Below are 26,950 nucleotides of genomic sequence, written 5' to 3'. Positions count from 1 at the left end.
TATTGTGGGATGGAGGGATTATATATCTAGCTTCCTTCCAGGAACCAAGAAATGTTCAGTTCTAAACGAAGGGCTGACGAATCGTCACGAGGTCAACCAGTCAACAGCAAATGGTCCTTGGTGTCCTCTTTCGACCTGTGGTCCATAACCATGTGTACAATTATTCAGAAGTGGTAGTATACCGTTGGCAACGTCCTCTAGTTTCACATTTTTCAGGGTGTTTTACTTTTCTGAACTTCCGATCAACGTGGAGTTTAATTAGCAGTCAGTCAGCGCCTGAAGATAGATTGCAGGCTGCACGTGGGGGCGTAGCTACGTAGCCGCGTCAGGGTCAACGACACTACTTTAATACATATACGTACGTATGTACGTACGTCCAGTTCTACTATTTGTCTACCCAAGATGATTGGAGCCACACGTCGGTCAGTTCGTCACCCACACGCTACAGTCGACCAAGCTGTTCAGATACGCACTCTATATATCGTAGTAAAACACTAATGAATCGATTGATCTCGTCTCACCAGTTAATTAACTTTAGTGTAATACTATATACTCCTACCGTTTTTAATACATGACACCGTTAACTTTCGAACACATGTTTAATCATTTATCTTATTAAAAAATTTTATTTAAATGTATAAGATAGTATAAATTACACTTTAAGTACTTTAAGTGATAAAACAACTCATAACAAAATAAATTATAATTATATAATTTTTTTTAATATAACGATTAATTAAATGTGAGAAAAATCAACTCTGTTTATCTATTAAAAAAACGAAGGTGGCATGTGTCGCTTTTCATAGCGGCCGTAAAGAAGGAAATGGATACGCCCCGTGAAGCCGGGCACTGTCGTGTCGCAGTCTCTCTCCCATCCCTCGTCTATATTGGAGTACTCCAGTATATTTTGCCGGCCGAGCAGTAAACTAGTACTACTAGTAAAATAGTGGGCGCACAAGACTACAGCAGGGAAGCCAAGCACCAACGGCCGCACGGCCCGCACCGCGCGCACCAGCTAGTAGAAAACACCGTTTTCCTACGTAATTCCGAGCCAAAACCACGTAACAATCGCCCGCCCACGTCCCGTGTCCCCCCATCCCTTCGCCATTGGCCGGCACGCGCTTTGACGCAGCCGCCGCAGCCGCGCGGGTAACAATAAAAACGCCCCCGTGCACCGCCTGCCTGGCGAAAAACCGGATCAACGCGAGCAAGCGCTCACCTCACCACCTCACCCTGCAGCGACAGAAAGAGTCTGTAGTAGCGTACGATCGCGGCTAGCTATCGAGCTCCAGCGAGAGGCGTACGTGAGTGCGTGCGTACGTGCGGGAGGGAGGAGGAGGGGAGATGGCAGGGGGAGGAGGGGGGAGGGCGTTGCCGGAGACGCCGACGTGGGCGGTGGCCGTGGTCTGCGCCGTCATCGTGCTCGTCTCCGTCGCCATGGAGCACGGCCTCCACAAGCTCGGCCATGTACGTGCCGTTGCATCCATCGTTTGTTAATTTGTTCGTTTGTTTTTGGCTGGCTCTCCACAAAACCGACCTTGATAACACCATTCCTGGTGGCCTGGTGCTTGATTGATTGATATTGCAGTGGTTCCATAAGCGGGAGAAGAAGGCCATGGGCGAAGCGCTCGAGAAGATCAAAGCAGGTCAGCTTTAGTTTCACCAACCTGTTCGATTTCTTGTCAAAGCAAATTTCACTCTCTCTCTTTTTGAACAAAAGGCAGGAGCTAGCTTTGCCTCTTAATCTTCCATTTTTCGTCAAAACGGTACCATGTTTGAAGTTTGAAGTACAAATACTTAGCCTCTTATATCGTCAAACAGTCACCGGAGTACATAAATGACCACTTAGTTTTCCTCTTCAAACATAGAACACTCGTATTCTAATTTCTAAACATAAACATAAAGGTCGCACTTATATAATTCCAAACAGGAAAACAATAGCCGCCGCACCAGTTCATCACAGGAAGTCAAGACTCATCATCTACATGCTTCCATTCCAGTGCCCATATCCTGATCCCTGATTGGCTCTGTCCATTTACCTTTTCTCTCTCTTTTTTTCCCTGTTTCTTCCACTTGCAGAGTTGATGCTGCTGGGCTTCATATCGCTGCTCCTCACTGTGGCACAAACGCCCATCTCCAAGATATGCATCCCGGAGTCAGCTGCCAACATCATGCTGCCGTGCAAGGCAGGGCAAGATATCGTCAAGGGCCTGAAGGGAAAAAAGGACCATCGCCGGAGGCTTCTCTGGTACACCGGAGAAGAAGAGAGCCATCGCCGGTCACTGGCCGGCGCCGCCGGCGAGGATTACTGCGCGCAATCGGTGAGCAAAAACGCTGCTTAATCTGTTGCAACGTCACACGATGATTTCGAGGGAAATTCAAGTGCGAATTTAACGATGATGATTTTTCTTCGTTTTTGCAGGGCAAGGTGGCGCTGATGTCATCGGGCGGCATGCACCAGCTGCACATATTCATTTTCGTGCTCGCGGTGTTCCACGTCACCTACTGCGTCATCACCATGGCTCTAGGGCGTCTCAAAGTGAGTGGCTAATTAACCACCTGGCACTCTGTTGTCAAGCACGGTTTTTTTAGTAGAATTTGTCAGTCTTTGATTTGGATTGCGATGAGAAAATCTATTAATTTGCCCATGCATATGTTGTTCCTTGGTGTAGATGAAGAAATGGAAGAAATGGGAATTAGAGACCAACTCGTTGGAGTATCAGTTCGCAAACGGTAATTAAAGAATCTAACTAATACTAACCTTCTTACCTGAAACTTGAAACATGACAGCAAAGAACTGATAACTCGTATCATCCTTGCAGATCCTTCACGATTCCGGTTCACGCATCAGACATCGTTCGTGAAACGGCATCTGGGACTGTCAAGCACACCTGGGCTCAGATGGATTGTGAGTTCTTGCACCTAATCGATCTCTACCTGCCTAATCTTTGCAGCTACCTGGTTATTGTTCGTATCCAACATTTTTTTTAAAGAAAAAAAACTACCATGTTTGTTGTTAGGTGGCGTTCTTCAGGCAGTTCTTCGGGTCTGTCACCAAGGTGGACTACCTGACCATGCGGCAAGGCTTCATCAATGTACTACTACTAATTAACCTGACCCATTCGCCATTGTTGCAATGGACCAAGCTTTTGGGAGTGTGCACTAATTAACTAATGTATCTTTAATTCTTTGCAGGCGCATTTGTCGCAGAATAGCAAGTTCGACTTCCACAAATACATCAAGAGGTCATTAGAGGACGATTTCAAAGTTGTCGTTGGCATCAGGTGAATCCCTCTCTCCAGTACTTCTCTCTTTTTTTTTTTTAAGAAAGAAAGACAAGTATTCAGTCTTGTGTTCGTCCTTCGATCTTGACACATTTGGCCTGTTTTTGCAGCCTCCCATTGTGGTTTGTCGCGATCCTTGTGCTCTTCCTTGATATCCAAGGTAATCTTTTGTCCTATCCTGTTCGTTCTTTTGTTTGCTCTGAATAATTGGTCTTGTAATCACCATGTTTTTTATCTGTGTGTGGTGCAGGGTTCGGCACGCTTATCTGGATCTCTTTTGTTCCACTCGTCGTAAGTGCGAATTATATATATTTCTTGACTTCTTGTGCAAATGAATAGTCAACAGAATCATGATTTTATCCTACAAGGTATGCAAAACATTTGACAAAAAAAATGCATGCCGTTGTCTTTAGATCCTCATGTTGGTTGGGACAAAGCTGGAGATGGTTATCATGGAGATGGCACAGGAGATACAGGACAGGGCAACTGTGATCAAGGGAGCACCGGTCGTTGAACCAAGCAACAAGTACTTCTGGTTTAACCGGCCTGATTGGGTCTTGTTCTTCATACACTTGATACTGTTCCAGAACGCATTTCAGATGGCACATTTCGTGTGGACTCTGGTATGCTACTTGCTAATTGGCATCAACCTTCAAAAGCCAGTGTTATGCACTCACTAATGAGCCACTAATGATTGACATGGTTTGGTTATTTTTGTCTGACAGGCAACCCCTGGCCTGAAGAAATGCTTCCATGAAAACATGGGCTTGAGTATCATGAAAGTTGTAGTGGGGATATTCATTCAGTTCCTATGCAGCTACAGCACCTTCCCTCTCTACGCACTCGTCACACAGGTGAAACCATTTAGACAAAAATCACTTGTAAATGCTCTTGGAGGTCTCAATTCCAACGTCCTCAACCTTTCCGTGTGTTTGCAGATGGGATCAAACATGAAGAAGACCATCTTCGAGGAGCAGACGATGAAGGCCCTGATGAACTGGAGGAAGACGGCGAGGGAGAAGAAGAAGCTCCGGGACGCCGACGAGTTCCTAGCACAGATGAGCGGCGACACGACGCCGAGCCGCGGCTCGTCGCCGGTGCACCTGCTGCACAAGCAAAGGGTGAGGTCGGAAGATCCGCCGAGCGCACCGGCATCGCCGGGGTTCGCCGGAGAGGCCAGGGACATGTACCCGGTGCCCGTGGCGCCGGTGGTGCGGCCGCATGGGTTTAACCGGATGGACCCGGATAAGAGGAGGGCGGCGTCCTCGTCGGCCATCCAAGTTGACATCGCCGATTCTGATTTCTCCTTCAGTGTACAACGGTGATGGCCGAAAGGTTTCTCTGTACTTAAGTTGTATAGCAGCAAATATAGGAGTACAATGTATAGTTGGTACACTACATATAGAGATTAGAAAAGTACAGTCGATTTTTTTAAGAAACAATAAAAGCATAACTTTGTATAACATATTCTTTCGGAAGAAAGATGCGGCAGCATTGGGGAACATCCAAATAATCTCCATCCTCTTTCGTCTTACTATAAAACTACATGGAAAATTCTTGTTAATTCAAAATAAAAATGATAGTAATAGTTAGCTGCAAAGGGTTCGAGCTGAAGGAGTCAACAAAGTAGAAGCTGGACGATCCTATCGTAAGCCATCACTGCTTATATTCAATATATGAAAGCTAAATGACATAAATCTGGATTTAGCTGCAAAAGGTTCCAGATGAACGAGTCAACAACGTAGAACTTGGATGATCCTATCGTAAGCCATCACTCCTTATATTCAATATGAAAGCTCTCTGGTCCCAAAAAAAGAATACTTGTACACTATCGGGAAAAATCACTGATGGCCAGGAAAAAGCAAGGGCACTTGTCATCCATAGGCTAGCTAGTCAGCTTTGGCACGACCTCTTCTCTTATGAGTAACTACTAGGGCCAGTGATATTGCCATTCCAATCAAATGCCCAGCGACTGAGCCATAAGTAACAGAGATTGGCCATTCCTACGAAAAATCATGACAGAACATTAGCAAGTGGCAGAATGGAGGTGCAGGCAACGATAGAAGCAATGTGTAAGGCTCAGCAAGGGAATTATCAGCCTTGTGCACTACATAGTCCACTGAAAGCAGGATGCACGACGAGAACACAAGATTATTTCAGATAAAAGAGATGATAATAATGAGTAGTCCCAAAAGCAACAGACAACAGAAGTACAGAATATGAGGCAAGCTACAGAAACTCATGTCAGCTCCAAAAAGTTAGTTCATGCTAATGCTGTTTAAGCTGGAACCTTAGGTAGTGAACATGCAGGAAAATTTCAGATACAGAGCATGCATAAAAACATTCAAATTTCACTTAAATAGATGCCGAAGAGTAATGTGAAATTAATTCAGATAAAGGAGGTGATAATATGGAGTAGTTCTTTTAAATGGCCGATATAACTGTAGAACTTCAAACAAATTACTATAATCCATGTAAACCCAACTAAATTAGTTAATGAGGTAGCGGTTAGTGAACATGCATGAACATTTCCATTTATAATTCTGACTTCCCAAGCCTAGGCAGATGACAGCAGACAGTAAAGATTCACAGTGGTATTTTTACCTGCCAAGGTCTTTCCCAGTCGAGAGGCATAGGCCAAGCACCAAGCCATGCTCCTATTACAGCTCCATGAGCAGGTGCAGATATCATGTAGTCCACTGAATCAGTTGATCCGCAATAACTGATGCAAAAGCACACAACAAACCACAATGTCAGGCAGTTGCTGGACAGTAAATTTAGAAGGAAGATATCCATTAAATGAACCCCTAGCATTCTATTTTCATTTAAGAGTAAGCGATGTACATGGAATGAGAGAGCACAGCCTGCCAATTCACTTTGGATGCTCCAAATACGCATGCTGCAGGAACAAACTGCAAAATCATGGATTTAGCTTGATATGACTTGATATGTAACAATTATATAAATATAAAGGCACAGTATTGGCACAAGAAAAAAAGTAATAGTTGTCCGGTTGCCAATATTGTTAATCTCAGATGTGGTATTTTTACATACTTGCTGCTCCAAAAATGGCACTCACATTTAGTACCACCTGCCAGTGACAGCATTTCCAGGAATGCTACTTTTTGGAGTGGTGAAAATCTAACTGAATCTAACTGGCAGTGACACATAAGTAAATCAGGGGAAATGGCACTTACTGTGAACAAGGACATGAGAAGTGACCAATAAGTTGTTGCTGCCCAGTACCTACAGATATGCAACCCCGTGAAAGGACCATTGATATGTATTATCCATGAAAGAAATATCCTGGTGCATTCTGGTAAAATCAGATGAAAAATATGTAGGAAGCAGTATATATGACAGTACTAGACATCTATTTAGCATTGACATAAAGGTTAACAACAACCATTGACGTCCTTGTTGATCTATACTCACTTGATTCCAATGGGTGCACCAAGAACAATTGCTCCAAATGCATTTAGGAACGCACCTATCAGAAAACATTGTGTACAATAAGGGAAAAAAAAGGTAAGTAGGTCCTAAATAATTCAATAGTTCAACTATTATTGTGTCACAAGAATGAACTAAGCCATGAGTACTGAACAATATATCCTGTGTCCAGCTATTTTGGTCGTAGTAACGAAGCTAAGTTAACTCACGAAACTAGAAGCTAATATGAATGTTAAAACACAGAAGAGAGAGAACTAACCAATGGGGAGGCCAAGCAATCCTCGCGCAGCTGCCTTAAGAAACTGAAATTATAGAACCCAATTATCCTATCATTGAACATAACATTGGCATAGAAATCAGAAGAAGCAATTGACCGAACAGGTCACAAGTGCACGCCATACCGAGCAGCGCTTGGGATTTCGACGGAGCAAACTGAACACTGCGATGACAAGAGGCGCTTCGAAGACCTAGAAAAAGTCTTACTTCGAATCAGAAGACATGAGGGAACAGGGGAGCACAAGATACGTCGGACAATGTGACGAGGTGAGGGGACGGATGCATACCACGAGGAGGCGGAGGGCGTAGGCGGGATTGGAGACGAGCATGCCGCGGCCAGACAATTGATGGGCTGCCACGATCCCAGCGAAGCACAGAGCATGGACCGCTACTGCGCTTGAGGCGCTGACCTGCGTGGCCTCGTCGCCCATGACAGGGGCACCGTGGGGGAGTCAATAGGTGGCAGTGGAGCCAACACCTGCCAAGTCGGGAGGTCAATTCCCAGGTTGCGGTTCAGCGACCTCTCGCAGTGGCATGATCCTACTTTGGAAGTTCACATTACATACAAAAATTTTTTAACACCACAAATCCCATATACAACGACAAATTAGCTAAAAAGATGATACAAATATAGCAAATAATTTAACAAGCAAGTTCAGAATGTGCAAAAAATCTTACATATAAATAGAAGATTACAATGGCACTACCTTGCTCTAAGCTTGCTCTTAGCCATGAAAGTATTTATTACTCCCTATGTAACTAATACCAATCCTAAGATAACAACAACGATCTATTCACATCCAGTCATTCACAAATCACAAATTGGCTGCCTACCGGTGGCGGATCTAACATTGGACATGGGGGTTCAGTTGAAACCCCAAACTACAAACAAAATGTTATTAGTATGATATTTAAGGCAAATTTCTAGAACAGAAGCTAGGGTTAACTCAAATTCGAGAAATAGTGCGTGGGTAGAGAGATGGGAAAGAGCATGCGCGTAACGGATGCGGCGGAAGCAACAGAACAAACGACGGCGACCCTACTTGCTCGCACGATGGATGGGGATCGCCGCAGGCGCAGGCGGCGGTGGCGGAGGATGTGCTCACCAGGATGGATGCGGCGGAAGCAACAGGACGAGCGACGGCGACCCTGCTCGCTCGCGGGATGGATGGGGGTCGGCGGCGGCGGAGGAAGCAGCAGGACGAGCTACGGCGACTCTGCTCGCTCGCGGGATGGATGGGGATCGATGGCGGCGGCGAAGGCGGAGGCGGCGGTGGGCAAACTGACGAGGAGGGGATGGATACGTAATCGTATTACGAAGGAGTAGTAATTTCGCCCATCACTCACGGTGTGTTCGGAAAATGGGAAACGAGGGAATGGGATTGGAATTGGGATTAGGAAATGAACGAAGGGTTATGATTAAATGAAAGAGAGAATAAACGGTTAGGATTTAAAAATGTCTCTTGGTGGGTAGGAAATCATTTTCCTTTCTGATTTGCCAAACACTGTCTCAATCCACCCGGATTGCACATCTCATCTCCACCATACCCAAACGGTTCGATGGAAATCGGAAATAATATCCATTAGTTCTAATACCATTTTTCAACGGAGCTTCTCAGACTAGACATTTGAGACGATGGATTCTTTTATATATAATAGTGGTTATCCTACGCGTTGCAGCGGAAAGTTTAGAAATACTTCCCAGAAAACTTAAAGAAAACAATTTGTAATTGTGCATAAATTGAAGAAAACTATTTCCACAGATAAGATAAAATAAGAAACCTCGGTCGCAGCAAATAACTTGATTAGTGTCGAATTAAAGAGAAACTATTCTTTTAAGACGTTCCCTTTTCATAATAGAGATCACACTCCAACCAAAACTAAAAATAGCACTCTTTTACTAAAATAACATGGAAGTATAATATAATCTATAAAAGATATCCATTTTCTTCTTATGTTTATTAGATCAATTACAAGTAGTGTTGTCCGAGACAAAAAATTATTTCAATATGCAGAATAGGATAAACCAATCTCATGGGGATATACACATTTTGTTAGCTAATCTCATTGGTGAAAAGGAAAATATATTCTCATAATCTCAGCTGGTAGAAACAAAGGGATGGTAGATATTTTTGCAACTACATCGGGTGGTTTTAGCAACAACTCTAGGGGGTCCGCACCACACAAGGAGTTAGAGTCAACACCGAGCGGACGAAGAAGTATCCTCGAGGCAACTAGCACAATGATTTTCTCTTCCTTCTTAGACACAATTACACAGCGATATACTCGGCAACTTGGAAATATGGGATATTGATATCTTTTGTAACTTTTTTTTTATTTTTTTTCTCTTTTTACTCATATGTTTTTAATCTAATACTTTTAATCAAATAGATAATTATATTTTTTTTATAGTTCCTATATGCCAAGAATTGAAAAAAATGTTCTAAGATTTAAAAAATATACACTATAAATATATGAAATTGAAATAGTAATATATGGGATTCACATTATACTTTTTAATTTTTTTTCTTGAAAATGTGCACCAAAAAATATAACTACTCATGATTAATATTACTTACCCATTTAAAAAAGAGTACCATTAAAAATAATCTAATCAAACAGTTTCTCCATTTGATTCAATCCAAGACACTTTTCAGCTCAACGTGCTATGCTAAGAGAACATAAACGTGCTATGCTAAGAGAACATAAAGATAAACTTAAGTGATAGAGGAGATTGTTTGCCAACAACACACATGAAGGAAAAAAATATTCACATCCATGGTATGATATACTCAAGTTCATCAATAATTTAAAAATATTATTAAAGTTTCATAATTTTTAACGCAAATTTGTTCTTTACCACATTGTAGGTAACTAAAAAATTATCCTAGAAGCTATTCGATCTTTTTCCTATTACCTTATTCTTCTCTACTTCCGATAATGATATTGCTAGCTCTAAGTCACCATACCTTACAACTAAATAGTGCTAGCTAGTTTATGTGCACACGCTATGCAATATATGTTATTTATAATTTTACATAAGTTAGTAGTAATTATCATGATATATTAATAATAGAGTAAATTACGTTGTTGGTACATAAATTTATTGAGTGGGTGTAGTTTAGTACATAAACTTGTAAAATACTAATTAAGGTGCACAAACTTGTCTAGGATATGCAAACTAAGTCTAAAACGATATATTGTGACTAATCATGCTAAATTAGAGTTTTATTGGGATGTCACATATATAAATGACAACATGAGACCTGACTTATGTGTAAATGACCTTTATATATATATTTATATAAAGGTTACTTATAGTTACCCTCATAAATGTTCCCCATCAAAGGAACAATCATGTAAATTCACTAGGACACCAAACTCTAGGGTTGTAAACCTATAAATAGACCTCAAGTGAAGCTTGCCCTTCGGTACGATAGTTCGTTGTTTGACAAAAGTATGTAATAGGGGATCCAACTTTTCATTATTAATACACATTTAATGTTTTCATATCTTTTCCACCTTGAGTGAAGCATGCCCTTTGGTACGATAGTTCGTTGTTCGACAAAAGTATGTATATCTTCGACATGTTCTTAGACAAGTGTGGTAATTGTGCTACTGTGCATGTGGCCTGTCAGTCCAGTATTTCCTTCATATATAACCTAGAATAATTTTACCTTTTTATATTGACATATAATTTTATCATTTAGCCACCATAACTACCAATGTATGTCTCATACCATGATACATCGGAAGTAAAATGAGTAGGTTATCGGCATCAATATGTAATCTTTAGGTTAATACTCCTACTCCCTCCATCCATAAATATAAGGGATTTTGAGTTTTTGCTTGCAACGTTTGACCACTCGTCTTATTCAATTTTTTTTTGCAAATATAAAAAATGAAAAGTTGTGCTTAAAGTACTGTAGATAATAAAGTAAGTCACAAATAAAATAAATAATAATTTTAAAAAAAATTGAATAAGACGAGTGGTCAAACGTTACAAGTAAAAACTCAAAATCCCTTATATTATTGGACGGAGGGAGTACCACCTAAAATATAGGTTATTACATTCAAATTGTATTTAGTCACTACAACTCAAAAATACATTAAGTAACTATTATAATTAATCAAACATTATAATTCAAACAATATTAGTACAACAAATATAAACATAGCAAGAGTAACAATTATAATATAATAAATGTAGTATCATATAAAAAATGTATCCCAATAATATCTTTAGTATAAAAAATAAATGCTAATTAAGAAATCATTTTTAATTTAAATGATCTCATTATGTTTAGACACATTTTTATGGTAGCTTTACTCAAAAAAAAATATAGTCTTTGTTTTAGATACCATAATGATTGCATATGCTGACCATGTTCAAATTTTGAAAGCAAAGAAAGAATCACATATAGAATAAATAAAATTTGGCGGAAGATTTATATTTTCTCCACAGTTCAACTAAGTGTTCTTAGATTATATTATCATCACATAACTATAATTTTTTATATGATTATATAGTCATTCTTTACCATAATTACAAATGATTTATTGTGATTGGCCCATAACATGTTATAAAAAAAAGAAAAATAAAGGTTACTCATAAAAAAATATCGTCTAAAATATGGGTTGTGAATCTAGTTACTAAAATTTAAATATTAAAAAAATACTATAGTGGATAAAAAAACATAATTGTAACAACATTAATAGAACAAGAACATAAACGAATCGTGAGTAACAATAATAACACAACAATGGTAAATTATATAAAACTTACATATCAATAATGTCTTACTATTAAAAAATGTTAACAAAGAAAAATCACTCTCATTTAGATGTTCTCATTCCGTTTAACTGATAGCCTTGCTCCAACAGCTAAGGAATTTGCGATAACCGCAAGAGGCATGCCTTTCGTTTCAGGCACCTTAATTAACACGAATATAAAGGAGACTATGCAGACAACAGCATATATCCCACAAACACCAATTAGACCTATGGAGCTTAGCATAACAGGAAATGCATAAGTGACAATAATGGAAACAATCCAAAATGTCAATGTACAAATAGACATACAACGGTTACGACAACTAGGAGGAAAAAGCTCTGAGCAAAGAACATTGGGAATTGGTCCAAATCCCATAACGAAGCAACAAACATAGATGATAACACCAAATGTGGATAAAATAGCTCCAAAAATTGCTTCTAAGTTCATAACATTGACCACGATCAATATAATAAGTGATACTATCAACATTGGTATTGTGTAAAGAAGGAGTGATCTGCACAATTAGCAAAATTAGTATACTTTGATATATATATTTCACAATGCCAAACTTATTAGAAAACATCATGCTGACCTTCTTCCATAACGATCCATGCATTTCATTGCAATACCAATAGAAGGAAGCATCGTAAAGGTGGTTAGAGCACTCGTCAAAATAGATGATGAGGAAGAACTAACATTAAACCATTTTAACAAAATTCCAGCTCCAGCTTGCTCAAGTATTTGAGGAGTGTAATAAAGAATGCCACTAATTCCAGCAAGCTACAAATAAAAAGGTAATTACAAAAGTTCATAAATTAAACATACAAACATTTACTTAAAACCATCAGTATAGTATATTAAATATTTTATATAACATATATTTACCTGTTGAAGAATTTGTATTGTGACACCCACAATCAATCCCTGCTTTACCCCGGGTTGTAAAAGATCAGACCAACTTTGTCCTTCGGTAGACAAGTTGAATTTGGATGGATGCACCATTGCAGGTCCAATAGAATGGTGAAAAGAAGGTGTGCTAACCAAAGCGGTTGCATGGGAAACACGGCCAGCTTGAAGAATATCACCTTGTAGAAAAATTTGTTGGAAGTCATCTTGTGTTTGCCCAAATTCATTCTCTCTTTGAACAAATTTCCAAGCTATGTGCCATCCTCCATTAACACATGCATCATCTATTCCTTCCATATAAGATCCTTGGTGAAATAGAAGTGGATGGCCGAGGTCATCTTCATAATCAGTATCAAGATCTTCTTGGCTCTCCAAATCTGTTTTAGGTTGTTCTATATCATTTGACATGTTTCCAGAACTAGTGAATTCAGGTGTATTCAATATATTACCATGGATACTATCAAAAAGTGTGACAATAGGATCAAGCAAATTAGGTATAGGACTATGGTCACTTTCAACAACATTTTTTCCCTTGAATGGACGTGCAAACCAAGTCACACCTTCTTCATGGCCATACAATTTGGTTGTTTCTGTGTTTGAAATTGATTGATCATCAAATTCATCATTATTATGACCAATCATGTAATCTTCGATATAATTATCTTGGTCAACTGTCAAGCCTTGAATAAGAAAGGCTATTTCACCTTCATGAATAAATAAAAAAAATATTAATGCCAAATTATTTACACCGGTAAATATATATATATATATATATATATGAGATATTATAATTTAAAATCTAAGTTTAATACCCACTTAGAAAAATCTAATTTTTATACATACTTGAGACTTCATTTGTTCCTCTTAGTCTTTTCATAACATTTTTTGCTTCTTCTATCTTTCCTTTGCTCACAAGGAATACAGGAGACTCCGGTAAATAGAAGATGCACAGTAGTAAAAAGACAAATGAAGGAATTGATAAGGAGCCAAGCATGATTCTCCAGTTGGGATTTAGTGTAAGTGACATTAAAAATACCATAATGTAAGATAGCAACATTCCAAGAGACCCATTGAATTGTGGCAATGTATTTAATAACCCTCGCATATTTGTAGGCGCAGTCTCTGAGATATAAAGTGGGGCATATGTCACCACCAAGCCTGAACCAAAGCCATAAATAAGTCTCGCCAACAGTAGCATATATTCATTTGAAGCCTGAAACATGATCAATGCACTGATAGAGTATAGAATTGCCGCAACAGAAAGCAATGGCCTCTTCCCAATAGAATTGGTAATCATCCCTGATAGTGCAGTGATTATAGTTGCACCAATTAGTGACATTGCTAGGATAAGTCCCTCCATCATTGGATCGTTTTGTAGGTTGAATTCGTTCTTTATGTACATAATAGCACCTAAATAAAATAATTCAACAAAACAATAAATATATACAAGATAAGATGTAAAAAATCAATAAACATATTTAAGATATATGTAAATAGTACATAAGATTGTCAATGCAGGATATGGTAATGTGTGGATATGATGTTGCATTGTGTGATTTCTGTAATAGTGGAAGAATGAGATGACGTGAGAATAATAATCACAACAATCACTTACATGTAAATCAAAGTAGGTGTGAAGTATTTAATCAAAATTAAAGGTGAGCACTAGATAGAATGCGAACTTGTTAAATTTTGACACCAAGCTAAAAATAAATAAAGTTGCATATGCACTTCCTTGATAGATTATATACAGTTAGTTTAATAATAGTGTAGTGCACAATTTTATGGGTGTGCCATACAATAATAAATTGTAGCATATCATCGATCTTGTTAAATAAAGATGATATTTTTTATTGTTTATGTAATACTCCCTCCTTCCCTAAATGTTTGATACCGTTGACTTTTTTAGACATGTTTGACCGTTCGTTTTATTCAAAAACTTTTGTGATATGTGTAAAACTGTATGTATACATAAAAATATATTTAACAATAAATCAAATGATAGAAAAAGAATTAATAATTACTTAAATTTTTTGAATAAGACGAACGGTCAAACATTTTTAAAAAAGTCAACGGCGTCAAACATTTTGGGATGGAGGTAGTATATACTACATGGCATAGACAAAAAAAAAAAGCAATTTCCTTTAGATGACTATAAAAGTAGGTTATGATCATGCCTAATCATAGTGCAATATTTAATCATCTTATAAAGAAATTATATTATTGGATGTAGTTTTTTGGAACTCCACAAACGCCTTACATTTAAACTATATCTTTACCTGCAATGGCTGCATTGTCCCATCCTTGTAGTAGATTGCCAATAGATGCCACAATAGCAGCGAGCACTGCATTAGCCGTCGAGCCATCCGCTACAAAGTCAAACAATAAAAGATAATATTTTCTTGAAGATAATATATATTTACTTATAAAGAGGCTATTCTAGACTTCTGTACAAAGTTAATCTGACACCTCTGAATAATTGATGGAAAAGAGAAAAGATAAGATAAGAGGAGGTTGCATGGGCTTCCTTTGTCTTGGGCCAAAGTAAGCTATCGTGCAGCAACAGTAGTAGTTGGCCGGCCCATTTAACAAGCAGCAGTCAACATGGCAGCATTTAGCAGTGGTAGGTTGGCAGCTACAAGTAGTACTCCCTTTGTCTAAAAAAAAAAAAAGACACCCAGTACTAGATTGATTTTTTTTTTACGGAGGGAGTAGTTCATCAACACAGTAGCAGGCAATGCAAGCTAGTACCAAGGCGTCGTTCGGATTAAGCTGGCTTTTTTAGCACGAAAAACGAGCCACTAACACAAGACTAATAGAGTAATTACTGTTATAAATTTGAAAATAAATTTATTTGACTTTTTGAAAAAAAAACTTACCATATAGATAGTTTTATTAAAAAAACATAGGAGTATCGTTTAAGCATGCTTAGGGAAAACAAGATAGTAGCCAAACTAAGAAGCTATTCAAACTCACCTATTCAGAACGGATCTCCTTGTGCTCTGTGAGCATGCTTCTCAAACTATGAAATGATGTATTTCGTGCAAAGTTTTCTATATGGAAGTTTCTTATAAAAATAAATAAATTTATTTTTTAAGTTTGTAATAATTAATACTCAATTAACCATATGCTAATAACTTGTCTCATTCACGTGCCGCTAAAAGTGCTAGCATAAAGTTGGTTCGAAAAAGCTTAATCTAGCATCGGGAGTTAGAGGTTAGGAGTAATCGTTATACAATAGAAGCCTGATTATTGTAACACGGGTTTAAACTTTTTGCCGAAGATAAGACGAAAATGTAAAGAGTTACTCCCTCTGTTTCAGGTTATAAGACGTTTTAACTTTGGTTAAAGTCAAACTACTTCAAGTTTAACTAAGTTTATAGATAAATATAGTAATATTTAGGATGAATAGCTAAAGTGGTCCTCCAAGTATCAGCGGAGTTCTTGATGTTTCAATCTATCCATATTAGTCCTTCAAGTTTTTATTTTAGTTCAAACTTATCCTTCAACCCACTTAGAAGCCACATGGCCAAACATAACCAACAACTCTCTTGATAAATGACATTTTTACCCCCTCATTCACATATATAAGAGAAAAAAATTGAATGCAATGAATTTTTTATATAGATAATGCATAGTAATTTATGTAAAACGAAAATAATTATGTACTTGCAAGTGCATACGATAGACATTGCTTAAGTTTGATGTGCACATGTTGAAATAATGGGAAGTACTTCTGCAATGTTATTTATTTATCTTGGTTTTCTCTTTTCTAGTGTATAGTTGTATATAAATTATGGGCGAAAGGGACATTTTTTTTTAACAGAAATATTGACTAGAAATAGCCATATGGCATATTAAGTGGGCCTAAGGATGATTTTAAACCAAAACAAATACTTAGAGGACCTACGTGGACAAAATGAAACCTGAAGGACCTAATTGAGCCTTCGGTGAAACTTGAGGGATTAAATTAGCTATTCACTCTAATATTTATAATACCAAATAAGTTTCATTAAATCAATAATTGAATATATTTTCATAATAAATTTGTCTTGGGTTGAAAATGTTATTATTATTTTCTACAAATTTAGTTAAACTTGAAGCAGTTTGACTTTGACCAAAATTAAAACGTCTAGTATAGTATAAGCGTGGCACAACAAATTGAGATGGGTATAGAATCGTTTCAGGGCCAAGGCGCTAGATTTAAAAGCTAAAATTTCTAACATTAATAGTGAGAAAATAATAAAATCTAGAAATATTCACGTTAATTACAGAACAGGGAAACATCTCACACATCAATTCATATGCAACATTATAATGGATGTGTGTTTGATCAAACAGGCAATAAATACATAATTTGATTTCAGCTTGATATGTAAGTGTAGATACAATATGCCCAAATCAAATACTAGTAAGTTCTTTCATGTTGGACAAATCTACCAAGGATAGTATAATGGATTGTTCCATTCTAGCAATAGGCGAATCTTACTTGCCATATGATTAATGCAATTAAATAAACACAAACATACATTTTTGAAAATTTTGTGTTATGCATATATATATGATTCCTAACGGAAGCATTATTTTTGCACTAAAAATAATTCCTCTTAGTATTTTCTCAACCTTTCGATGATAAAAATAAAAATACATTAATTGAACTAACACAAATTTCTAAAATGAAGTGTATTTGTATTTCCTTTTTTTAACAAATATATGTATTTTCTGACAACACTAACCGATGTGGATGCTTGGATCTATGACTAGTTTTTAGTAAAGAAACTCTCCTGTTTTTGAAGTGGTGCTGATAAGTTTGATACATCTACCTCTCACCATACCTCACGCGACCTACATAAGAATCGTAAAATCTAGACTTGTAAGTAAAGTTCTAACCTGTTGTTGTCGAAAGTTCCAGACTTGATTCGGAGAAGACGGAAGACCCTAAGCTGATCGGCGAGGATGGAGAGTATTGTTGCCGCGTGTTCTTCCAGGCACCCAAGTCCGCTGCTGCATACCCTCGTAAATAAAAACGAATCAAACACAACATGCTTACCAATTTCTTACAGAAGAACAAAAATAATAATGGTTTAAACATACTTACCCATCCTCAGGCCAGAAACCAAACGTAACAGGAATAGAAGAAAAAGTGTAGCCGGTTTAACCTAAACCACATGTGAATTTCTTCTTATGTATTCCTTCCCTTCTGCCGTACTGTTTCAAATCTCAACCATTTGTAGTTTGTATCGGCGTTGGTGTGGTATCACTGCACCACACGTCAAAACGTCGCTCCCTCCAATATCCAGTCCGTGTTTATACAGTAGGAGGTAAATAGAGATGGAGTTATGTAAGGGGGAGTCGGAGGCTATTTAATCAGTTCGTTGAGTTGGTTTAGGGGTGGACTGATTTGCCTTTGCCCTTGCCGGCGCAGTCCAACCACACCCTCCGGATCAACCTCGATCGCTCGTTTCTGAGCCACGACTGAAAAGAGAGAGTACCGCCACGCACCGCGAATAACGCTAACGGTAAAACAGCGATGACCATGCATCTTCTCTCCGGCCAACGGCTGCTCCTCCCGATCCCATGCGGCGCCTGCTATCGCTCGCCGCCATCCCCGGCGATCAAGCCGTCCCCGCTTGGACTACGCCCATTCACCAAGTCATCGTCGTCGTTGCCCCTGCATCTGCATGCAGTCTCGCCCGCCACCGTTGCAACCGACGGCTCCTCCACCTCCGCGCAGCCAGGTTAGTAACAGAATTTGTTGTGATCAAGTTTACTTGGATGATTGAACTGAATTCACGTGGCTGGCTACGTGTGTAGATAGTTGGGCAGAGTTCGCGTCGCGGGTGTCCGGCGAGTGGGACGGATTTGGCGCGGAGTTCACGGCGGCCGGCGACGCCGTCGAGCTACCGGAGAACGTGGTCCCCGAGGCCTACCGCGACTGGGGCGTGCAGGTGTTCGACTGGCAAACGCAGTGCCCCACTCTCGCCGACCCGGCCGCGCCGTGCGACCTCCACTACAGGCTCGTCCGCCTGCTCCCCACTGTCGGCTGCGAGGCCGACGCCGCCACCGTCCACACCTCGCACCAGCGCCACGCCTCCTCCGCCTCCGCGTTCGCCTACTCCGCCGCCGGGTCGTACGTCGCCGCCTGGCCCAGGGGCCCCGCGCCGGTGCTCGAGGTGGAGCACTGCGTCGTGCACCCGGACAACCGGGAGGTGAGGGTCCGCCTCGTGCAGACAGTGGCGCTCGCCAAGGAGGCGCGGCTCCGCGGCGTCAAGGTGTTCTCCGAGCAGTGGTACGGCCCCTACCGGAACGGCGACCAGCTCGGCGGCTGCGCCCTCCGCGAGGCCGCGTTCGCCGCCGGGGAGAAGCTCGCCGCCTCCGACGTGACCGGGCAGTGGCAGAGCGACGCCGCCTCCGCCGCGAGGTTCTCCGGCGAGCTGGACCCCGAGACGGTAAGCATTTCTCCACGCGCCATTGCTGCACACGGACAGCATCAAGTGCTTAATCAGCAATGAACAACAGGGCAAGTTCGCCGGGTTGACGCCTGATGAGCCCGGTGAGAGATTGAGCCGAGACGACGGCGATGGAATCGTGACGCTGCCGAAGCAGCTGTGGAGCTCGTTCAAGGAGAATGGCAAGGACGAGTTCGTGTGCGAGGTAGGGTGGGTGCTGGGCCATGGCAGCGCCATCACGTCGAGGTGTGTTCTCTCCAGAGATGGAGATGTCAAGGCAAGTATTTCTCTCTCTCTTATCTTTTTCTTTCTTCCTGATTCTCCTCTGGTTTCAGGCTTTCAACAGAGTACACAGCCAAGAAATGAAATACACTGAAAGCAGAGTTTGGTTTTGTTTGCAGGAGATAGTCGTTTCGCGCGAGTCGCGTGTGTCGGAGGGAACCTGATCAGGATATCAAAATTGTCAGGTTCGATGATTTTTATGTAGAATAGAATTATAGCCATACACAAATGTCTTACACGCCCGGGTGTATACTAATCAAATTGGCCTCCCGAAAGGAGTATACATGAGTACATATACTGACGCTGTTGTCTGCATGATCTAGCTAAAAGTAATACAGCACGCCGCTTTCTGAATTTATAGGGACACTACGGTATACTACCTCCGTATTTTAATGTATTTTAATAGAGGACGCCGTTGACTTTTTTTTACATGTTTGACCATTGTCTTATTTAAAAAATTTAAGTAATTATAATTTATTTTGTTATGAGTTGTTTTATCACTCATAGTACTTTAAGTGTGATTTATATCTTATATATTTGCATAAAAATTTTAAATAAGACGAATGGTCAAACATGTGAGAAAAAGTTAACTGCGTCATCTATTAAAAAACGGAGTGAATAGTTTTTCTCCAGGTTTTGCAAATTGCAACTTTGGCTCAAACTTGACGTCGCCGCCTCCTAATCTGGTTTGAGCACTTCACCTTCACCTTCACCTTCACCTTCGCCCACGGTTTTTTTTGGTAGCCGAATTGTAATTCGATTCATCCATCGGAGGCAGCTGGATCTTAATGTACCGGTTCATCTGTTGCTTCAGCTGCCTGACACTGCAGAACAAAGCAGAGCAGAGTTGCAACAGCAGAGTAGCGTCTAGTTTTGTTCATGGGCCAACAGAACAACGACCACAGTTTGTGACTGTCAACGAACACAAACGTCCAACAATCAGAATACAAACGTCCAACCAGTACAAGAGGTGGCTGGTAGTGCAACTCAATCTCATATGACATGGAAATGTAATATTATAATCTTTAAAGATATTATAGGAACGCAAGCATTGAGATTAGAGTTACGCAAACATGACGACTTTCATTGCGTAATACAGGTCGTTGAAAGAACAACCAACAAAGCGAATGCACCTCTTTTGGGTTCTTTTTTAATTGCTAGGCGGCCTTGCAACTACATCAACCAATATACCACCACTATATGCTCATGCTATTGTCTCCATAGAGACTACGCTACTTATCAACTCACACTTGCTTGGAATAAATACCAACTAAATGAATTGACTTGATCTCTTCTCATACAAGTCACAGACCCGAATTGGGTAGTGAAGAATGAATGGACAAGAGAAGAGAACAAAATCTATACATTCGTGCATCAATGTACTTGAGGTGCGTCTCTTAATGCTACATTCAAACTGCTTTCCATTGTTTGCCACCCTAGTCCAACGTTGCTGCCTTGCATCATGGCTACAAATTCGGCGTAGTCAATTTGGCCGTCCTGAAAAAGAATGACAAGACCAGTTCATTAGATTCAACTCGAGAAAGATTTTCAGGGTTGACGAATCAAAATCATCGCCTTCTTTTTTCTTTTGAAATACTATCCCTGGAAAAAAAAACATGCTAATGCTAAGTTCTAAAGCATGAGGACCCAGGACAAATGGATCTGTAGAAGAGACTGCCCTCAACCGTGTACATGTTATCGTTCTGTTGTTGAACAAGTTTGGTGTTAGATGTGACGCTGACAGATGCCAGTAAAATCAAATAAATAATTTTACAGGGAATGTCATTAGGATTAAAGACTACAACGCAAACTACCGATGTACCAGCTGACCAGCAGAGACACTAGAAGTCTAAAAAAATCCTAACATGTCCAAGAGTGTATGCTTTCGTTTAAAGCGCAGAGTGTTATGCTGAAATTATTCTCAATACGGTGGTTACAAGTCAATAGTCACTAAAAAATAAATCTTGGATATTGTATAGTGAAATCAACTTACATTGTTTTGATCAACCTCTGAAATAATCTCTTCAAGGAGTGAATCCTCCATGTTATGTTCTCCACAAGCTCGTTGAAGCTTGTCAACTGTGATATAACCACTCCCATCTTTGTCAAAATATGTAAAAGCTGCCAGCAGGTGCTCCTCACGTTCTATCTTGTTAAGAGGTAGAGTTGCAGCAATAAATTCTTCATAATGGATTGTTACATTATTGTCGTTGTGTGCCTGAAGAAGTTTCAGAGTTTAAATCAAGATCTCAAAGAAAGAGAGCACCATCTAACCAACAATTTGTGGTCTTGCACCTACTTACCGCTTCCATTATATCACCAATCTCTGTATCCTTAAATTCAGCGCCAAATCTTCTTAAACCTTCTCTAAGCTCACCGAAAGTGATTACACCTCTATTTTTTGTGTCCACTGCCTTGAACATTTCTCTTAACCCAGCAATCTCCTCCTCTGAAAGACGCTCAGCTATCACCTGGAAGCACGTAAGTGTCAGAAAAAAGAAATGGCATATGGTTCACAGATGTAGCCAGCAGTAGGACATGCAACGAAATAGTGCTACAGGCTGAATTGCGGCATGTTAATGTGCATACCACATAATTGAATATCGCAACCTAAAAACTTGTTTTCCATATTGCCACAAAATCAGATGATCAGCCTAGAGCAGCTCCCAAAGTTGACATTTACCAAAAAAATAACTTATTTTACTATCATAGGGATCCAAAGAATGACAATATGGCATGGCATGCGAATGGATATAGTGAAGGGCTGAAGGCCAATTGGGGATACTCGATTAAGATGATATGATAGCAAATATCATAGCAGCAATATGGAAGCATGCAAGAATATGAAGCACTCACTCTCAGAGCCAACTTCTTTAACTTGTTCATTGCAGAGAATTGTTTGAGCCGAGAGATAACACTGGGATCCAGAGCTTGATCAGTGGCAACTCCATTTTCACAGATCCAAGGATGCCCTGACAATAAGATATATATATCAGTCAACATATCAAAAGGTTTGTAGCTCTTAGATAATTAGTGAAAACTAAAACCATGCGTCAAACTATGTTATGAACAAAATGCAGAGCTATTCGCGATGAAACAAAAGGGCAACTAATTTATGTGAAGAAATAGGTCAAATATACTTACTTAGCACTTCATGGGCCTTCAAACGCTCCGAAGGGCAATGAGAGAGCATTTTTCTTATAAGATCCTTTGCACTGTCAGATATCTTTGGCCATGGATCAGATTGAAAATCAATGTGACCCTTCAGAACTGCATCAAATATTCCTTGTTGTGTCTCTGGAAAAGGATAGGATGTGATCAGCTTTGCAATTCCAGAATGATATTAGATTCAAATTTAACACCTGAGAATTTAGATAACCCACCTGCCCAAAATGGTGGCACTCCACTCAGCAAAACGTAAAGTATCACTCCAGCTGACCACACATCAGATTCTGGTCCATAACGTTTGTGCAATACCTCAGGAGCAACATAATATGGACTCCCAACCAGCTCAGTGAAAACCTGACCTGCAAATTTTAAAACACCAAATTTAAGTAAAGATAGAAGTCAAAAACTATTTTGTAAATCCACAACACTTCACACATGTAAATTGCAAGAACTATTAAGGAAGATGAATAAGATGGATAAACAACAGAATATAGTTAGGATGGTCTTGATTCTGGTGGCATGCAAATAATATCCACAGAATATACAGCAAAGCAGACATATACACGTTATGTGTTGATATGTTACTCTCTAAAAATAAAAATAAACCACTACAAGTGCATTAAAATGCGACATATACCTGGTTTGAAGAACACGGATAGACCAAAATCTATTGCCTTTATTGACAGATCATCATCTTTATCCAAAAGGAGGAAATTTTCTGGCTTAAGATCACGGTGCATCACCCCGAGCGAATGGCACATAGCCACAATGCTGACAATTATTCTTATAAGCTCTGCAGCCTTCCGCTCGCTGTAATGCCCCTTCTCCTGAATCCTGTCAAAGAGCTCCCCACCAGCGCAGAGCTCCATCACAATGTGCACCGCTTGCCCATCCTCATAGACATCCTTGATTGCAACAACATTCTTGTGGCCCGACAAATGGTGCATTATCTGAATCTCACGGCGCACATCTTCTACATCCTCCTTGGTGATGAGCTTGCGCTTTGGGATGGTCTTGCAAGCATACTCACACCCTGTATTGATCTCGGTACAGAGGTAAGTTGTGCCAAACTGGCCCTGACCAAGCTTCCGACCAATGATATAATGCTCCCTTAGGTCCGCTGTCTTCCGCCCAAGGACATTGATAGATGTAGGATCCAACCCCCGCCTGAGAATACTAGCAGCAGTAGGCTTGAAGTTGTTCACCTCAGGCCAAGTATCATCGAACTTCTTCAAGTCCAAGTAGCTATCCCCCTGAACGTACCCAACGGCATGCTCCCTTGGGAACCGATTGTGGTAATCACTCCCAAGAGTCCCGTTCTGGCACTGATTCCCCATTCCAAGAACTCCTTATGCAAACCAATTCCAAAGTTCCCAGCCTCAAAACAATTGTATCCTTCCCAGGGATGCAGATTTCCACTTATATAGCCGCACCGCTACGCGCAAACCCGTCCAATTGGAAGAGTTCCTCGCTAAGGCAGCCCTTGCTTGGCTTCCTGGGCGTGAGGAAATCCCCAACCTGACATTTTTCACAACAAAGACTTGATCAGCAACCCATACTTGTTACTACACGGCAAGGGAAAACAGCGGAAAGTTTTAAACTTAGCCAAGGTGAGGAAGTGGAAACCTCTGGGATGGCAAGAAATTCCTTCCAAGGGCGGCTCCTTTGGTCGTCCACCGGAAGGAGGAAATCTCCGGCCTGAGGGGCTTCCACCACCAGACTTGACCACCAAAACCACACAAACTTTTTGCTCTCCACTACACGAAATCTACTAGAACCCGCCCTAAAATACGAGATTTCCCAGCTTCTTCTCGAGCCAGGCGAGCAACAAACACCGAAACCCTCAGAACTGGAAGAGTTCCTCCCAAAGGCAGCTCCTCCAAAAAGCTTCCTCCGGCAGGAAATCCCCAATCTGAGGGTTTCTAATGCTAAGATCCAAGCTCCGCAGCCAGGAACAAGCAAATCCAGCCACAAATCGATCCCAGACAAAAAGCCGAAACACGCGAGAAACGCCTAGGCGGTCACCCACAAGCCAAATCTAGGCCAAAAAACACGAAATCTGCGCCGGAAGAAACGAAATCGAGCGCGGAATCGCGCACTCCACAGCAACAAGCTCAGGATGGACCTTACGAGACCTCGCGCGCTCGATCGGAGCAAAGGACACGGCCGGATCGAGCCTAGGGACCGGGCTCGAAATCCTTGCTTCTTCGAGGGCTAAACTGCAAAATCGATAGGATGAAAAAAATAGAGCGGAGAGAAGAGAAGAGCAGGAGGGGGAAGCGCGCCTTTTATAGCACGGGGACGCCTCTGGTTAGGTGCGACTCGGACAGTTTTTTTGCGGCTGGGCCCCCGGATTCCTGGAGTATTACACACCGACAGAAAACCACCCCTGGTTTCTTGGTTGGTGGTGTCTCGCAGCAGAAGCGGTTTGGGGATTGAGAGACGATGGATTTATTCAGTCAAAAACGATTTGCATTGGCTTGGCTTCTAGCTGGAGCTGCTGTTTATATATACTCCCTACGTTCCAAAATATAAACATTTTTAGACTTCGGCTAGTCTCCAAAATACTACTTTGAGTAATAATATCTATAAAAGTAAAATATTTTAAATAAAAATAGTTGCATATTATAATAGTTTGTTTAATGATAAATCTAATAACATTAATTTTATATGATTAATCTTTTTTATATTTTTGCTATTAATAGTTAAAGTTAAAAATATTTGATTTGTCACTATGCTAAAAATACTTATATTTTGGGACGGATGGGTACATATACTCCGAGTCCGATCCAAATTCAGTTCAGACTAATTCACTGACAGCTACAGATACTAGTTTTGTAATACTACTAGTAAATGATTTCGGTTTGTTTATCCTGTACAAATCGAAGTTAGACTGTCTTTCCTCGGCAGGGGATTAGTTGGGTTAATTTTAGGTGTTGTCTGATTGGTCAGAGTTCAGCTGGTTGTGTAATGTGTATGAAATTCTGTGGAACGTTTTGAAATATAAATTTCGTAAACATGGGGAGAGCCAAGAGCTGCAAGCATATTCTCTTCTGCAAATTCGAATATGGTACTTCCAGAAAAAAGGATAAAGTTCAGAAAATTTGGTAAAAGAATCATTAGCTTTGAAGATAATGTTCCCCATTTATACTAAAAAAATATTAATATGTACTGGAATTACAGATGTCGTCGACCAGAATATCGAGTAAGGTTGCGACGCAATTATCATATCTCTTCAGGATTAGATTCTAATTAGCACTAACCCTAAGGTGTAACATGGAAACATATCCTCTCAGCTTCCCAGCAATGCAAATACAGTAGCAAGGCCTTACCTAATAAGACCAAGAAACAAAAGGGAAATGGAGCCCCATTGGAAGCCAGCCCAGACACAGACAGGGACGCCCTACCATTGCAGGGGGCACACATGTCATGCTGAATTTCTCATGAGGCTAGGTTTCTGAAGAAACCGCTGTTGCGTCTTCAGAAATCAACCTGCCTGCTGCGGGGTCGGTGCCGTTCTGTGCTTAGAAACTTGGAGTGCCTTCGCCTAAAACGCAATAAGAAAAGGCAGAAAGCCTTTGACCTGAAGCCTTCTCAGCCACATGAAAATTAGCAACAGTTTAATCTGCTTTCTTGCGATGGGTTTATTATTTGGCCGGTGTCGTGTGCTTCAAACAGGGTTAAGTGGTGAGTCAGAGCCACATGGTTTGATTGCATAGGACACATCCCCATGGAAAATTAGGTGGGGCTGGTTATCTGTAGAAGACACTGAATTTCAGGTTAGAGCAAAGATCAGATACTACTAGAAGTCTGAAGGTTTTTCAGGTTCAGATAAGAATGGATTTTGTTTCTGATGAAATTCAGAGGGTCTAAGCGGCAGGCCATGACCCATATGAGTCGCAAAGAGCTACTCCTTTAGAAGCAGGAGAATGTAACGTGAGCTTATAATAAGATTGATTACTCCTTGCCACTTTTGAAGGTTCTCAGTGGAAGCTTTTGCTCTTGTGGCTAGTGCTGTATGATTGCATGGGCGACAATCGTATCTACAATGACGCAAATGTTTATCTTCTGCTACGGAATGGAGATTAACTCCCAGCATAAATGAGTAGTGAATTATTGCACCGAAATAATTAGAGACGCTTTTCTTTGGTTGATTACAACCATCGCAATTTCAACTATGCCACTCTGACAACAACACAGCTCGATTATGACACTGTCACTACCATATATCCAGGTGGAGGAAACGAGCAGAGTAGGAGGAAGTGTTCAGATAATAGATCATGCAGGACTTGGTAATGATACAATTAGTATATGATCAATCATCGCAAGGAGGAGTTAATACTGTCACATTCGATCATTAC

General features: G+C 40.3%; 5 protein-coding genes across 11 annotated transcripts; 2 read left to right on the top strand and 3 right to left on the bottom strand.

Annotated features, from left to right (window-relative positions):
• The first annotated feature begins 1,187 nt into the window (after positions 1–1,187).
• On the top strand, positions 1,188–4,788 carry LOC4331493 (MLO protein homolog 1-like). Its single transcript, XM_015776001.3, has 13 exons — positions 1,188–1,467; positions 1,589–1,646; positions 2,080–2,321; positions 2,423–2,539; positions 2,673–2,733; positions 2,823–2,908; positions 3,021–3,095; positions 3,196–3,284; positions 3,395–3,444; positions 3,535–3,575; positions 3,698–3,907; positions 4,010–4,138; positions 4,223–4,788. Exons 1-13 carry the CDS (start codon positions 1,345–1,347, stop codon positions 4,607–4,609), a joined length of 1,668 nt encoding a protein of 555 aa, XP_015631487.1. The 5' UTR covers positions 1,188–1,344; the 3' UTR covers positions 4,610–4,788.
• Positions 4,779–8,308, bottom strand: LOC4331492 (PIGF/3-ketodihydrosphingosine reductase fusion protein). Of its 6 annotated transcripts, none has more exons than XM_015776006.3 (9): positions 8,117–8,308; positions 7,298–7,550; positions 7,136–7,201; positions 6,994–7,036; positions 6,720–6,774; positions 6,482–6,590; positions 6,129–6,196; positions 5,889–6,006; positions 4,779–5,287 (listed from the first exon to the last, which is right to left on the bottom strand). In XM_015776006.3, the coding sequence occupies exons 2-9, from the start codon at positions 7,439–7,441 to the stop codon at positions 5,174–5,176; spliced, it is 717 nt and encodes a 238-aa protein (XP_015631492.1). In that variant the 5' UTR covers positions 7,442–7,550; positions 8,117–8,308; the 3' UTR covers positions 4,779–5,173. The 6 variants fall into 6 exon arrangements, with proteins under 6 accessions (XP_015631492.1, XP_015631491.1, XP_015631494.1 ...); XM_015776005.3 differs by having other exon boundaries at positions 4,929–5,287; positions 7,298–7,553; XM_015776008.3 differs by having other exon boundaries at positions 4,929–5,287; positions 6,482–6,530; positions 7,298–7,553.
• A 3,446-nt stretch (positions 8,309–11,754) lies between these two features.
• Positions 11,755–17,939, bottom strand: LOC9266772 (monosaccharide-sensing protein 2). The gene is made up of 7 exons (XM_015775998.2): positions 17,789–17,939; positions 17,581–17,694; positions 14,970–15,059; positions 13,534–14,100; positions 12,670–13,394; positions 12,377–12,564; positions 11,755–12,298 (listed from the first exon to the last, which is right to left on the bottom strand). Exons 1-7 carry the CDS (start codon positions 17,790–17,792, stop codon positions 11,851–11,853), a joined length of 2,136 nt encoding a protein of 711 aa, XP_015631484.1. The 5' UTR covers positions 17,793–17,939; the 3' UTR covers positions 11,755–11,850.
• LOC4331491 (uncharacterized) lies at positions 17,924–19,775 on the top strand. The gene is made up of 4 exons (XM_015776003.3): positions 17,924–18,428; positions 18,505–19,139; positions 19,210–19,416; positions 19,541–19,775. Exons 1-4 carry the CDS (start codon positions 18,221–18,223, stop codon positions 19,583–19,585), a joined length of 1,095 nt encoding a protein of 364 aa, XP_015631489.1. The 5' UTR covers positions 17,924–18,220; the 3' UTR covers positions 19,586–19,775.
• Positions 19,776–20,419: 644 nt separating this feature from the next.
• CPK7 (calcium-dependent protein kinase 7-like) lies at positions 20,420–24,850 on the bottom strand. Of its 2 annotated transcripts, none has more exons than NM_001402030.1 (8): positions 24,216–24,850; positions 23,227–24,107; positions 22,805–22,948; positions 22,566–22,718; positions 22,278–22,393; positions 21,725–21,892; positions 21,415–21,639; positions 20,420–20,918 (listed from the first exon to the last, which is right to left on the bottom strand). In NM_001402030.1, exons 2-8 carry the CDS (start codon positions 23,924–23,926, stop codon positions 20,796–20,798), a joined length of 1,629 nt encoding a protein of 542 aa, NP_001388959.1. In that variant the 5' UTR covers positions 23,927–24,107; positions 24,216–24,850; the 3' UTR covers positions 20,420–20,795. The 2 variants fall into 2 exon arrangements, with proteins under 2 accessions (NP_001388959.1, NP_001388960.1); NM_001402031.1 differs by having other exon boundaries at positions 24,715–24,850.
• Positions 24,851–26,950: the final 2,100 nt, after the last annotated feature.

The sequence above is a fragment of the Oryza sativa genome, chromosome 3, assembly GCF_034140825.1.
Source record: "Oryza sativa Japonica Group chromosome 3, ASM3414082v1".
Taxonomy (NCBI): Eukaryota; Viridiplantae; Streptophyta; class Magnoliopsida; order Poales; family Poaceae; genus Oryza; species Oryza sativa.
Note: the sequence above shows the minus strand (reverse complement) of the source record. Positions and strands in the feature narration are given on the sequence as shown.

Excerpts from the sequence above, each read along its gene's own strand:
- LOC4331493 (XM_015776001.3), top strand. The coding sequence starts at position 1,345 with ATGGCAGGGGGAGGAGGGGGGAGGGCGTTGCCGGAGACGCCGACGTGG. Across the intron at positions 1,468-1,588 it reads GCCTCCACAAGCTCGGCCAT|TGGTTCCATAAGCGGGAGAA; the intron begins GTACGTGCCGTT and ends TTGATATTGCAG. Across the intron at positions 2,909-3,020 it reads CACCTGGGCTCAGATGGATT|GTGGCGTTCTTCAGGCAGTT; the intron begins GTGAGTTCTTGC and ends GTTTGTTGTTAG.
- LOC4331492 (XM_015776006.3), bottom strand. The coding sequence starts at position 7,441 with ATGGGCGACGAGGCCACGCAGGTCAGCGCCTCAAGCGCAGTAGCGGTC. Across the intron at positions 7,202-7,297 it reads ACGCCCTCCGCCTCCTCGTG|GTCTTCGAAGCGCCTCTTGT; the intron begins GTATGCATCCGT and ends GACTTTTTCTAG. Across the intron at positions 5,288-5,888 it reads ACTGGGAAAGACCTTGGCAG|GAATGGCCAATCTCTGTTAC; the intron begins GTAAAAATACCA and ends GATTTTTCGTAG.
- LOC9266772 (XM_015775998.2), bottom strand. Across the intron at positions 14,101-14,969 it reads GGACAATGCAGCCATTGCAG|GTGCTATTATGTACATAAAG; the intron begins GTAAAGATATAG and ends TATTTTATTTAG. Across the intron at positions 12,299-12,376 it reads ATGGATCGTTATGGAAGAAG|ATCACTCCTTCTTTACACAA; the intron begins GTCAGCATGATG and ends CTAATTGTGCAG.
- LOC4331491 (XM_015776003.3), top strand. The coding sequence starts at position 18,221 with ATGACCATGCATCTTCTCTCCGGCCAACGGCTGCTCCTCCCGATCCCA. Across the intron at positions 19,140-19,209 it reads GCGAGCTGGACCCCGAGACG|GGCAAGTTCGCCGGGTTGAC; the intron begins GTAAGCATTTCT and ends AATGAACAACAG. Across the intron at positions 19,417-19,540 it reads CCAGAGATGGAGATGTCAAG|GAGATAGTCGTTTCGCGCGA; the intron begins GCAAGTATTTCT and ends TTTTGTTTGCAG.
- CPK7 (NM_001402030.1), bottom strand. The coding sequence starts at position 23,926 with ATGGGGAATCAGTGCCAGAACGGGACTCTTGGGAGTGATTACCACAAT. Across the intron at positions 22,949-23,226 it reads ATCCGTGTTCTTCAAACCAG|GTCAGGTTTTCACTGAGCTG; the intron begins GTATATGTCGCA and ends TAAAATTTGCAG. Across the intron at positions 21,893-22,277 it reads TAAAGAAGTTGGCTCTGAGA|GTGATAGCTGAGCGTCTTTC; the intron begins GTGAGTGCTTCA and ends ACGTGCTTCCAG.